Source organism: Perissodus microlepis, chromosome 18, assembly GCF_051167445.1.
Source record: "Perissodus microlepis isolate ML-2025 ecotype Zambia chromosome 18, ASM5116744v1, whole genome shotgun sequence".
NCBI lineage: Eukaryota > Metazoa > Chordata > Actinopteri > Cichliformes > Cichlidae > Perissodus > Perissodus microlepis.
Genome location: NC_140478.1, coordinates 8,929,348 through 8,941,875, shown reverse-complemented (window position 1 = coordinate 8,941,875; position 12,528 = coordinate 8,929,348). Strand labels below are relative to the sequence as shown.

General features: G+C 39.8%; 1 protein-coding gene across 1 annotated transcript; it reads left to right on the top strand.

Annotated features, from left to right (window-relative positions):
* The first annotated feature begins 17 nt into the window (after window positions 1-17).
* On the top strand, window positions 18-12,442 carry LOC146367223 (homeobox protein Mohawk-like). Its single transcript, XM_084911270.1, has 6 exons — window positions 18-2,938; window positions 3,187-3,346; window positions 3,463-3,616; window positions 3,768-4,106; window positions 10,216-10,249; window positions 10,481-12,442. Exons 1-6 carry the CDS (start codon window positions 2,715-2,717, stop codon window positions 10,818-10,820), a joined length of 1,251 nt encoding a protein of 416 aa, XP_084767396.1. The 5' UTR covers window positions 18-2,714; the 3' UTR covers window positions 10,821-12,442.
* The last annotated feature ends 86 nt before the right edge of the window (window positions 12,443-12,528 follow it).

Here is a 12,528-nt window from a genome sequence, read left to right as displayed (position 1 = left end):
GTATGTCTGCATTTCTTTCATTCTTATTTTCTATTTTAAATGCAGACTCTCAAGACAACACTCGACACTCTTGCCAGGTCTGAAGCCCAACCTGAGCCAAAGCGTGGCAGTGTAATTTCATCACACCGCTGAGAATCTGCAGGCACCCTCTGAGATCATAATGATGCCATTAAAGACACCAGAGTGCTCCAATGAAAACCTGCCGTTTTATGTTCAGAGTAGCTCCCACTTCAAACATTACACAGAAGTATGATGTCAATTGGTCTCGGATAATTTGGCTCAGTCGTGTAGCTGTCTATCTGAAGAATGTAACAATAAATACAACCAATGTTAAACAACATCTAGTTTGTTAGCAGGAAACGTTCATTACTTTTAAACAACCGACACAGTAAAACACATGGTAAAAGTATATGGGAGATACTTACACAAACCTAAAGCAGGAAGGGAAAGGTTTTTAGTTTATTGCAGAATACTGTAGGTTTAGAGAGTCTTTGGCTGACTCATTTGTGCTGACATTAACCCAAAACAACTTTGCAACACAAAAATCTCAAAAAGACAATTTTGCGACCAATAAAGAATCAAATTTGAATTTTCACCTTAACTTTTTTGCTCTGTTTTGGGTCCACCCACTCCAGAGGCAAATGGCTAGCTCCTTAGGCGCTAAATGCTACACTGCGTTCATGAGCTAGCCACCAAGTTTGTCAGTTCGCTCAAGCATCAACAGACATGCTAACGCTTTGTCTTCATGGCCTTCATCAGAGCATAACATCATTAGCGTGTTTATTGGCATGGCCAAAATAAATTGAAGAAATAGACTAAGTTTTATGCTAGCACTACCTATTTATCTTGGCGCTACAGTTATTTGATTTTGATTAGCACCATGTCTGAATGTACCGGGGAAATGCATCCTCTTCAGAAACTTAATTTGTCAGTTTATTGTTAATTGCTAACTAATTAGAGTACTTGAGCGGCTTCATTTCCACTAACTGCAGGCTGTAAACTAAAAAAATTAGCTAAAAAATGCTGAAATGCTAAAATAGGACACAGCGCCAGCAGCATGCAACAGAATCTACAACATTTGACAGCACTATCAATAATTGTCTGTTTGAACCAAACGGATTAGAAATAATAATAATAAAAAGAATGCTTGGCGATCTGTTTCTCTGCTTCACACTTTGCTGGGTGTTTGTCCCTTTGGATAGGCCTGGAGTTTGTGAACCTGCACGACACATACACAGACACAAGTGCCAAAGTATCCAAACAAAGCGAGATATATATCCTTCCACTTGAATTTTTTTACAGGTCTCCTGGCTGCCAAATGTAGGCGTGTTCCCAGCTAATATCAACAGTTGAGCCGGTGAACATATCACAGAGGGACAGGAGTAAATGGTGTGAGATAGCATGTAGCCTTTTCCGACTGCTGCCGAGGAATGTGAGCAAGGAATTTACAGCACCTAACGGGGACGCTTCTGGTACATGTGTTTTTCAGCTTTGAAAGCACTGAAACTCAACCTCCCCCGCTGATAGTCCTGAATTATGAATGTGGATGGGACTTTTTAGAGTGCTTTAATACACCGAACAAGTGCTACTTGGATTTTAGCCACAATTTCCAAAGTTTAAACTGCAGCCAGGATGACCAAAACCCCATTTTATCACAAATGTTTGCTTAAAGATTATTAAGTTATGATTGTGCATGGCAAAGTCATCAGTGTATATCCAAACACTCTTACATAAGAGTGTTTAGAGGAAAAACATACGTGAATTACAGCTTAAGCCGAGCCATCCAGTCTTCAAATACTGGGCTCAGAGCCCACATGTTGTCATTTAGTTACACTAATGATGATGTTAGAGTTCCTTCAGACTGAGTTTCCATAATTATTTACAGTCCCGGTTGCTCAAAAATGGGGACCCACACTGACAAATATGCGCATCATCTTTGGATTAACCCTACTCACAGTGCAAAGGGATGCAATGCAGTCCTGACACTCAAATAAATACGTAGACTTTAAAAACTTTAAACCCCAGACGCAACACAAACTCATAATTACACACACACAGTTTAATGTCATTTTCTTGTGTTTGTGTGGCCTCTGTGGATTGGCCAATTTGTACTGAAATCCATCTGAAAACAGCAGGATTTGCTGCCTATCACAGGGCACAGCTCCATGGTTTTGCTGGTTATATGTAACCGTGTAATTACACGCATAAATTTCCAGAATCTCCTGGTAAAACATGTACTATTATTTGCTGACACGGTTTTTGGTAAAACCGCAAGGTCCACATGAATCATGTGCCTCATGTAGAAAATATGAGGGCATGTTGAACTGCTTAGCACAGACTGCAGTCACACCAAGCAAAAATCTCACTTGTAAATCTAATGACCGCATTTGCTGATATTCTTTTCATGTGCAATCTCGCTCAAACCGTCGGGTGCTACCGCTGCTCTGCAAGCTTTGCCTCACAGACCCCTCCACAGAAGCGATTGGACGGTGGGGGGAGCCAATAGGCGGCGGAGCAGCAGGTTATTTGAACTCTCCTCGCACAACATCATCTGACTTTTCAAACATTATTCTCCTCTTCTGTCTGTCAACGTCTGTTCCCGAGAGCACCGAAAGAAAAGCAAGGGACACTTTTATTTTTAACCTATTCCTTTTTACACCAAGTCTACCAAGAATGGGAATCTACTGCCTTTCTTTACATCTGGGAGTTTACTGATGCACCTGTTGATTGAGGAAGACTCTGCGCGTTTAAGAATGAACAAAGTTGCTGTGATGAAGTCTGAGCTTCACTTGGACGACGGCAGGAGAGCAGAGGAGAGGAACAGACTGAACTGTGCAGACGTACCTCAGACAAGTTTAGCAGAAGGACAGAGCGCGGACCTGCTGCGATGCCAAGAGTCCGCAGAACACAACTCTGCCATGAAGTACAGAAGATATGGGTATTTTATCACTTTTTTGCTTTTTTTTTTGATGGCAGAAAAACACATTAAACCTATAAAGAATCTAAAATAATGCTGCGATCTCAGATCTTGTACTTCTTTGGATATCTACGCTTTGATTAAATTAATTGCATGACATAATTTAGTCAAATTTGACAGTGAAGTAGATCGAAAGTATTGCTACAGTGCTACAATCAGGTTACAGGTAAGCATGGTGGACAATGTTTGTTGACCTCTTACTCCTTCAGGTCCCGTCTGACTGGCGTAAAAGTTCGTCACAAAAGACAGGTGTTGCAGGACATGGCCCGGCCCCTGAAGCACTGGTTATACAAACACCGGGACAACCCCTACCCCACTAAAACCGAGAAGGTCCTACTGGCTTTGGGCTCGCACATGACACTAGTACAGGTGAGACGAGCTCACGCAAGAAAGAAGAATGAAGCAAAAGTGATTTGCAAGATGTATTAGTGCTGATTTATGCGAGTCAGTGCTGTCCTAAAAAAAACACAGCGGCATCTGTGCAGGTTTCCAACTGGTTTGCAAACGCCCGACGAAGGCTGAAGAACACAGTGAGGCAGCCAGACCTGAGCTGGGCCCTGAGGATCAAACTGTACAATAAATATATCCAGGGAAACGCAGAGAGGCTGAGCATGTGCAGTGATGACACTGACTCAGAGGGTAAGGACCTTCAGGGAATTAGTAGTTTCTAAGTCATCAGATTGGATGTACCCAGTCTCTCTTTTTTAATCATAGTTTGTAACATTTCATATTCACTGATATGAATTGATTCAGTGTGAAATCAGTGACAGCCTTGTTTCCTTTGCTGCAGATGAAGAATGTCCCTTACAGACTCCCATCAGCCAGTCAAACTTCAGCAGGTCATCATCCCACAAGAGCGTGCTGGAGAAACAAGGCAACATGCTCACCATGGCTGACTGCGCCAACAGTGACGACAGCACGTCCCCTCCTTCCAAGTACAAGAGCAGTTTACTGAATCGCTACCTGAACGACACCCTGCGGCACATGATGGTGGCGAAGGCCGATGGCGTTGCGCCAGCCTGCAAGAGAAGAAGCCACTCCGAGTCGTTCAGTTCAAACGAATGTGATGGAGATGTCGTCTCGCCCGCATCGTCCTATGAAACAGAGACCAACTTTGTCTACCACATGGGTGAGACCTGTTTCTTTTCTAACACAAATGCAATATCTGTATGTGTTAATACAGGAATTTAGAAAGATGTGATGCAATATCAGCTTCATGCATCAATCAGCAATCAAAAACAGCACAGTAGTCTAGAAATGGTAGGATCTCCCCCCATCCATAGAAATTACTAAAGCATCTTCCTTGTTAATTGTGGATTTATGCTGAATGTGAGGCAAACTGACAGTTTAACCACCTTGTTTCCCCTCTGTTCATTTTTAACACACCACAGTGTACAGTAAAGTAAGAACAGAACGAACAGAAACTTCCACATGGCTCCTCGGAGCGCCCTGATATTAATAAATCTCTGGCACTCCACTGAAAGTCAGAAGCTCTGTGAGATTCAATTATAAAGTTAGAGGGAAAGTGGGAGGGAGTTTGACACCTGGGTGCCCTTTCAGACCTATAGGGAGCACAGCAAACTGACAAGCCTCGAATCCGCTAAGGCGCAAGAGCCAAAGCCTCTACAAACATTACTAATAAAGTCTCATGCAGACGCTGAAATCCCTCATTTTAAAATTGGATGGAGCTCGCCCTGGCTGCTGCTGCACACCGCAAATATCATTTCCATATTCTAGAATGTGCCATTTGTTCCGCTTCAGCTTCTTGCCATGGTGGAAATGTCCAGTCCAGTCTCAAGGACAATTACAGAATGTCTGAGACTTTATTCTTCCCAGGGTGAGAAGTGGAAACCTTGGCCAAATGCAGAAATGGAGCAGTCTGTCAGGACTACACCGGAGAGGTCTCATAGAGCGACTGTCGGTGCTGCCACTCATCTGTGAGACAGCGTAGAGCAAGACCACTAATATCCATTTGGCTTCCTCCTTCGGTGTTTGAAGTTGTGGCTTCGCTCTCTCGACTGCTATGTGCTTTGGCAGTCTGGTTCTCCCAAGTGTTACTTTCTTACTCAAAGTCAATCTAAATTTACATTACATTATAAAAGTTGTGAAAAGATTTTTGAAACCAGTTCAGCTCTTTAGCGCTTCTCTTTAGTTTGACTCTAAAATCAAAAAAGGTTCTGTTTTATTATGTTAAGAGTAGTTTCCTGGCAATCACCTTGTTCCAGTCTAAAGAAGTTATTTAATGGATAATTTTATTTTCTGTGAAAGCTAAATTAAATGTCATGGCTGACTTGAAAAACCTGAGGAGTAAATTACAGTCTAAGAAAGAAACATATGTAGATAAATAAACCACTGAACTTATATTCCACATGAAATATAATGCCTTGCCTTAACTGTTATCTATCTAGACAGTATAAAATAAGGTAGGATGCCAAAAGACGTGCCGCTTCTTAATCGCAAAAACTATTTTTCAATCGATTAAAACAACAAAAAAGATATTTCGTTGTTTTTTTTTAAGTCACAACATTAGCATTTTTTCCATTGCCACTTTGGTTTACTTTGGCAAAGTTCAAATATGTAGGCTAGTTGTTATCAGCTAATGCTAGGAAGCTTAATTAGCTGCACTTATAAACTATTCAGTAAGTGTCACTCACCAAAACTGAAGCACAAACTTCTTGAATGGGATGTAAAATATAACAGGTCATATTATCTTTTAGATAAATCCATGTAAAGGAACCAACACCCATTTCAGTGACTTAAACCTAGCAAACAGCTCTCGTCACAATGGCCATACACCTAACTTTAGGTCTTACTGAAACCTTGAACAGTGAGATACAAATGAAGATGGGATAGATCAGTGTTGCCAACTCCTTAGTAAGGAAAACTGCTATTAAGATAATTGGTCATGTTTATGTAATTGTAACCTACATTGTAGGAGGGAGAAATAACATTGTGGAAGAGACATAAAGTGAATTAAAAAAAAAAACCCTAAATGCATTTAGAATATATTTAGATCTACAAATTAAATTTCTTTTAGCAATTATTGTTTATTTTAATGTCAGAATTCCAACCCTCCTCCTTTATCTGGGCTTGGGACCAGCAAAAGTGACCCGAAATAGGCACTCTGGTACAGCGACTTTGTGTGTTTGTGTGTGTGTTTAAGTAGTTTTAAACCTTGTGATCCACAAAAAGTAACAGTAAAAGAAGAACTGACTGCGTTACAGTCAGGGCAGGAGCTCATGCGCGATTCATTTGGAGTTTGGAAGCAAGATGTTAACATCTCCTGCTCTGACAGCAGCTGGGGGTGACTGCTGTGTAAGGACTATCCGCCGCCTGTCAGTGCTATAGCACGGGCGAGGAACCCACGGCAGCACCCGCTGCTTGTTGAGAGTAAGAGCGATATGTGCTTTCATGTCAAAAAGTCATCATAAGTCTCCAATAACACCAGCAAAAGTCGCCAGATTTTTCACTAGTCGCTTTTTAGAAAAAAAGTCGCTAAATATAGCAAAAAAGTCGCTAAGTTGGCAACACTGGGATAGATAAATGAAGACAAAATTAGCTATAGCAACCAAAATTGTTAGCTAGCGTCATGTGGCCATCGAAGGAATTGCATCTTTTTGCACTTCCACATTTCGTCCTGTTTCAGCCCTGGTTGTTGCTACTTGGTAACAGATCAAACAATACTTTGTAGTGTTACAAACCTATACTAACTTCAGGTTAAAAACAATGGTGAATTTTCAACACTGAAAGGAATTCTTGTCAAAAGACACATGCAACAGTACTGGTTGCTTACAGAAATGAATGTTCTTCTATCTGGCAGTCCATCATCAGTGAGTCAGGGCTTCTTTAAGCCATCCTACACTTTATAACGTTGTACTCCTCTTTATCTTAAAGTATAGTATGCCAAAACATGGCATTCCTGCATGGTGGAAAGACACAACTAAAGGAATGTTACATTAGCTTTGTTAGCTAAAAGAGAACAAATGTAAATTATTTTTTAATAATTTTTGACCAGTAATTATGGTTTAAATGCATTTTTCAGTCAATAAATCAACATTTTTTTGTTTATAATTCAGTTATCTGTCTCTGCATGTAACTAGTTAATAGGCAACACTATTTACAGAAAGAGTCCAAATAAGCTCGGTTATTTCGATCAACTTGAGCTCAGCTTAGCTGGTAGACATAGAATAATTCTTGAGGTCAACTCTATTTCCCAAAATGCTGAACCATTCCTGTAAGTGTGTAATATACTCACTTGAAATTATATTTCTTTTGGTGGTTCTTTGAGGTTTTCATGATGTCATCAAACACTACATGCAGCGCTGCTGAAATGTTTTTACAAACTTTTAATGTATCCCTGACGGTCATATTAAGGGTGTTTGCAGCGTTTGCAACTCCTCTGTGGAGGTGAAGTGGAAAGTTAAGCTGCCAGCTTCATGACAGGCGCTAACACCATTAACACATTTAACTCTGCCCGGGAGACGATTAAAACAGTCACTAAACTCAAAGTGATTTGCTAATAGGTGATGCCACTACACACTAACCTACGAGGACACCTAAAAGATATCGGTTTAATTCCCACAGGCAGTAAAAGTCTAGTAGCAGAGTCTATGTTTGCAATGTTAGTATTGGCTGTATAGTAATTTCTATACTATATAATTTGAAACTCACAGCAAGTTCAGTATTTCCCTTAAAAAGCCTGGAGGGCCATGAACTAGACTAGAATGAGGTTTTATTGGATGCGGAGCAGTGAAATGCATAACTAGAGAAAAAACTCACTGTGTTTTCTACCTGTTTTGTTTCTAGTGAAAGCATAGATTTGGAGAGTGAAGGTTTTTGTTTCGTATATGCTGTATTGTGGATCTGAATTATACATCTGGGGAAAAATTCATAATCACTGATACTGGGACATGTGAGCGGTTTTCAACTTATATTGTGGGAGAGCGTCAAGGTTTTAAAGATCTCATGTAGATATTAATTCATTGTCTGGTGATCTGTTAATCTTTTATTACTAAATAGTATTGAGGTTTTGCATCATCTTAACATGTCCACCATTTTGGACATGTGGCAATGTAGGATCGGGTGAATAAGGCACCAGTCACACAGACCTAGAGACCGGCCCATGACCATCAAGAAAATGTATTCCCTAACCTGCATTTGCTGTGAAATCGATTGCTAAGAACCAATCATCCAGGCTTAGAAACCAGCCAGTGACAACCGGACAATTACTAGTCACTAGCAGATTGTCGCGGTCTTCCGTAGTTTGTATAAAGCACACCGGCTTATCTGAAAATACTAACTAGCTACTCTCTGTGCAGTAGTGAAATAGTGAAAAATGTAACACGGACCAGAAATGGAGCCTGTGCTGAGACGCAACTTTTATTTAGAAGGCAAACGCTTTACATTTATAGTTTTCAAGCTTTGCTATCACTTGGCAAGTAGTTAGCAAATGTTTGTGGAAAATTTGGTATCATACACATTAATGGCCAAAGCCACATCTTTGTAACTAAAATTACCTAGTGCCAGCCAGCAACTTCCAACAACCAATCTCCAACCAGGCTGTTTATACAGAGTTTTCCCTCATGACCGGTGGCTGTATGTGGCTGTGGCACAACCAATATGACCAAAAACTCTCAAACAATGTGTACATGACAACATGCCAGAAACCTGCATAAGTTAGACAATGTTAACGTAAAAGTTATGTTACTTTTTCAAATTTAAAGAAATTCAAATTTTATTAGTAGATTAGTAATACGTTTAGCATGGTTAGCTTAGCTTAGCTTAGCATAGCCCAAACAGTAGGGAAAACAGCCTCTTTCCAAATGTAAAAATATTGCTTTTCTGAACTTATTAATTATACCATCTGTTCAGTCATATCATCTACACACAAAAAAACCCAAATTGTAAAAACATCAAATAGAGTTTTACAGGTTAGGCACCATATTGTTTTTAACGACATTGCTATGTAACTACTACATGTTTCTAAACTTTGGCATTTATTGAAACAAATATAGTATATCCATCAAAAAGTGGATTTTGTTACCTTGAGACAGTTTTTACTGAGCTAAATTAACTCGCTTGCTTGCTTTATTTTTATGGGCTATTTGCTATACAGACATTTGAGCGCCATCATTCTTGTCGTTGTACTCGGGAACAAAATGAAATAGTTTGTTTCTTTTTAATATGAAACCATCCCTTATACGGCCATAATTATGGATCCAACATGAAATGACATTGCATCACTGCGGGACAATGTAATAGCAGGGAGACGTCTCAGCAGCTTCATGTTACCCCTTGTAAAATTTTGTTGTAACTGATCTTTGCGGCAAATCTAAGACTCACCAGAGCTGAAACAATGTTTTTTCGGGGTAATAAATACAACTGAGGTACTAAACTATTTTACTGGCGAGGTTATAGGCCGAAGAACATTCAGTAGCAAAAGAAAAGCATAAGACAGCAAAATGATTTACTATCAACAAGTAGTTGCTTTTGGCCCTGGCCTATGCTTTTTCACAGTCAGAGATGGGAATGTTTCGGGCTGTTAGCATTGAAAGACTGCGTTTCACAGCAGACCTCTAATTTCCCTGTCTAGTCCTCTCTGAAGAAAAATCATTTTTTGACCAGCTCCAGTGAAAATAGGCAATATTCCAAAGCTGAAATGGAAAATATGTTTTACATATAATGCACACTTATTTGCTGACCACAAACAGAAACCATGTAGCAATATATTACTGAAAAGATTGTTTTTTTTCTTCTCTTGCTCCTAAAAATGCCCAGATTGTTTCTATTTAGGGCACCGACAGACCAACTCATCCTTCTTTCTTTAACAGGTTTAGATGATGGTCGTATTCATTTATGTGACCCATATGGCTGTTAAAAAAAACATGAAAACAGGGTGTCCACAAGATACAGTGTACATTTAAGATTTTTTTCTCCCTCTTGAACGCTCAACACTGAATAGCAGTTGAATAGTTGAGGACAGACAGACCAATACACTTTTCAGCATGTTAAAATCCATCCAGAGACACAAACATATAAGAATGTACTGCCATTCAGACATACACAAGCACACACAAGTCCATGGGTATCCACAAAAAACATGTATTTATCACTAATATATGATTCCAAAGCTTAATCCAAACACTCATTGTCCCATGACTAAACTGTCTGTAGTTTCACTGCTGTCGAGTCGAACTGATTCATGGCACGTTTTGAGTCTTTTTATTTATCTTTTACAGATACAAGCGACTACAATTCAACTAAATGTGACAGGTAAGTTTACTCATTCATTACTGAATACATACATTTTATAATCTCACTGAAATCAAACCACTAATCATCTGACTTTTATAAAGAGATGCTTTTTTTGTTTTTTGTGGGTTTTTTGGCTCTGGATATCTGAAATTGGTGTTTAGATCTTTTTTTTTTAAAGGAAGGCGTGGGTGATAATAAATTATCTACAAATGATATGTGTATACTCTAAATGTATGTATGTATTCACAGGGACCAGCAGCCGCTCAGAGGCCAGCAGAGACAAGATGACCAAGGCTGGAGGGAGATCCACGCTGCTGTGGCTCTGACAAGCTTGGCCCAGGGGCAGAGCTGCACAGCAGACCAGAGCAGTGCTCCAGTGTCCAGCGCTGCCACAGGGCAGAGCTACACCCGAGGGCCTCTCTCTGTAGCAAAGACCACTATCACAGACGGGATGAGCAACACAGGATCTGCCTCAGGTCTACAGCAGAGCTGTGCCACCGGGCCCGCTCTCACCAACCGCATCATCCAGAAATCCTCTCATATCTCTGAGGTCCAGACTGTCAAAGTCTCACTGGCAAACAGTGTGTAGGCATTAAACATGTTGTTTCATACAGGAAAACCAGACGTCCACGTGCCTTGCGATATATATATATATATATATATATGTACAGCCTCTGAGATCTTTGTTTTGTAATGCTGATTAACTTTAATGTTTGTAACCATTTTAACACTAACCTAATGCTGTTTATTAGTTGTTACTGTTTTTTGCTATGTTCCTCATGCTCCCCTCTGTTGCAGTAAGTTATATTAACTTCCAAGAGACTGGATCATCATCCAATGCTAATGTTTGACAGCAGCTATTTCAATAAACCTAATGTGAAATCTTTTGAATAGTCGTGTGCTTAGAGTAATTTCTATGCACAGTTTTGTTTTGCTGAGCTGTATTTAGTCTTAGTTTTCACGTGTGCAGACGTACATGGTGAAGTTTTACTGCATCGTTACACAAACTGGATTTTAAAAGGGTTGTACTGATGGAAGAAGAGTGTTATAGTGGCCCAGGGAGACAGTTCCTGGAGGGAACATGGAGGGAAGGCTAGAAACAGACATGGGCCAAATCCTAGTTTCCTGTTACAAACTTAGAGCTGCCATATTAATACTTCTTTAAAAACAATGGTTCCATTGTCTGATGTGAATGTGGGTTTTCAGTGATGAAACCACAGCATTTGGAGCTCTTTGAACTCACTTAACTCATTGTTTTTGACCTTATGATGCATGTCTTCAGTGTTTTAGCCAAACCATAAGTAGATGTTCTTGAAGAGTACTGGCCACACACTAGACATGGATAGCAGCTATCTAGTGAACAAGGAAGAGCTTAGCATCCAAAGAGCTGATAATGTATGATTTCCTAAAGATGCTAGTTTGTGCTAAAAGAACAGACACTGAACAAGTTACCAGAAACACATCACCCAGTGTGTCTGTGTTTTCTTGTCTTTCCCCTCACTGCCAACATTTGTGATGGATAGGTGCCCCTCCCTGGGCCACATTCAGCTGGAGGTTTCTTCCTGTTAAAAGGGAGTTTTTCCTTCCCACTTTCGCCAAGTGCTTGCTTATAGGTGGTTTGCGTGATTGTTGGGCTTATATTACTGTTGGTTCTTTACTTTACAATATGAAGCCCTTTGAGATTATTTATATAGCACCACTTCCTATCAACAAATTTGTATATAACTCTATAGCTAACAAATCCCCATAACCATTTACAAAGAGATAGTAATATTGTAGTAGTAATGTACACAGAGACCCCACCCAAGCAGCTCGAATGTAAGGTTTTTGTCAAGTTTCAAATGGAATTGCCACTGTGGTGTCATGGAATAATAACGTAAGCTGCTCTCAATAGATGTGCTCTCTGTTTTAAAAATCAACCTTTTCATTTTCCTGGAACAGCAAAGATCACAATGAAACATTCACAAATGTTTTGAATTTATTTTATATTGAATGACATTTCAGGAATTCTAATTCCTCCACACACGATCAGCTGCAGAAAATAAATAATGGAAATACCAAGTACCCTTCAGGCTTCAGAAGAATGTCTCATCCTGTTGCATCTGGGGACATCCTGACATCAAGCTTGTAATCACATACTGGAACTTTTTTTTTTTAAACAACATGATTAACTGGATTTTTCCACACATCCCAGTTTTGGTCTGTTTTTTTTTTTAAAAATTTTTGTTGCAAGGAATGTTTTCAGTCTTACATGTGCAGGAGGCTAGTCATCAACAAAGTATTATGGAAAGAGCGCC

What these genes read in the sequence shown, in the direction of transcription:
- LOC146367223 (XM_084911270.1), top strand. Translation starts at nt 2,715, where the DNA reads ATGCACCTGTTGATTGAGGAAGACTCTGCGCGTTTAAGAATGAACAAA. An exon ending in TGATGACACTGACTCAGAGG is followed by an intron (nt 3,617 to 3,767) that starts GTAAGGACCTTC and finishes CCTTTGCTGCAG; the next exon opens with ATGAAGAATGTCCCTTACAG. An exon ending in CAACTTTGTCTACCACATGG is followed by an intron (nt 4,107 to 10,215) that starts GTGAGACCTGTT and finishes TATCTTTTACAG; the next exon opens with ATACAAGCGACTACAATTCA.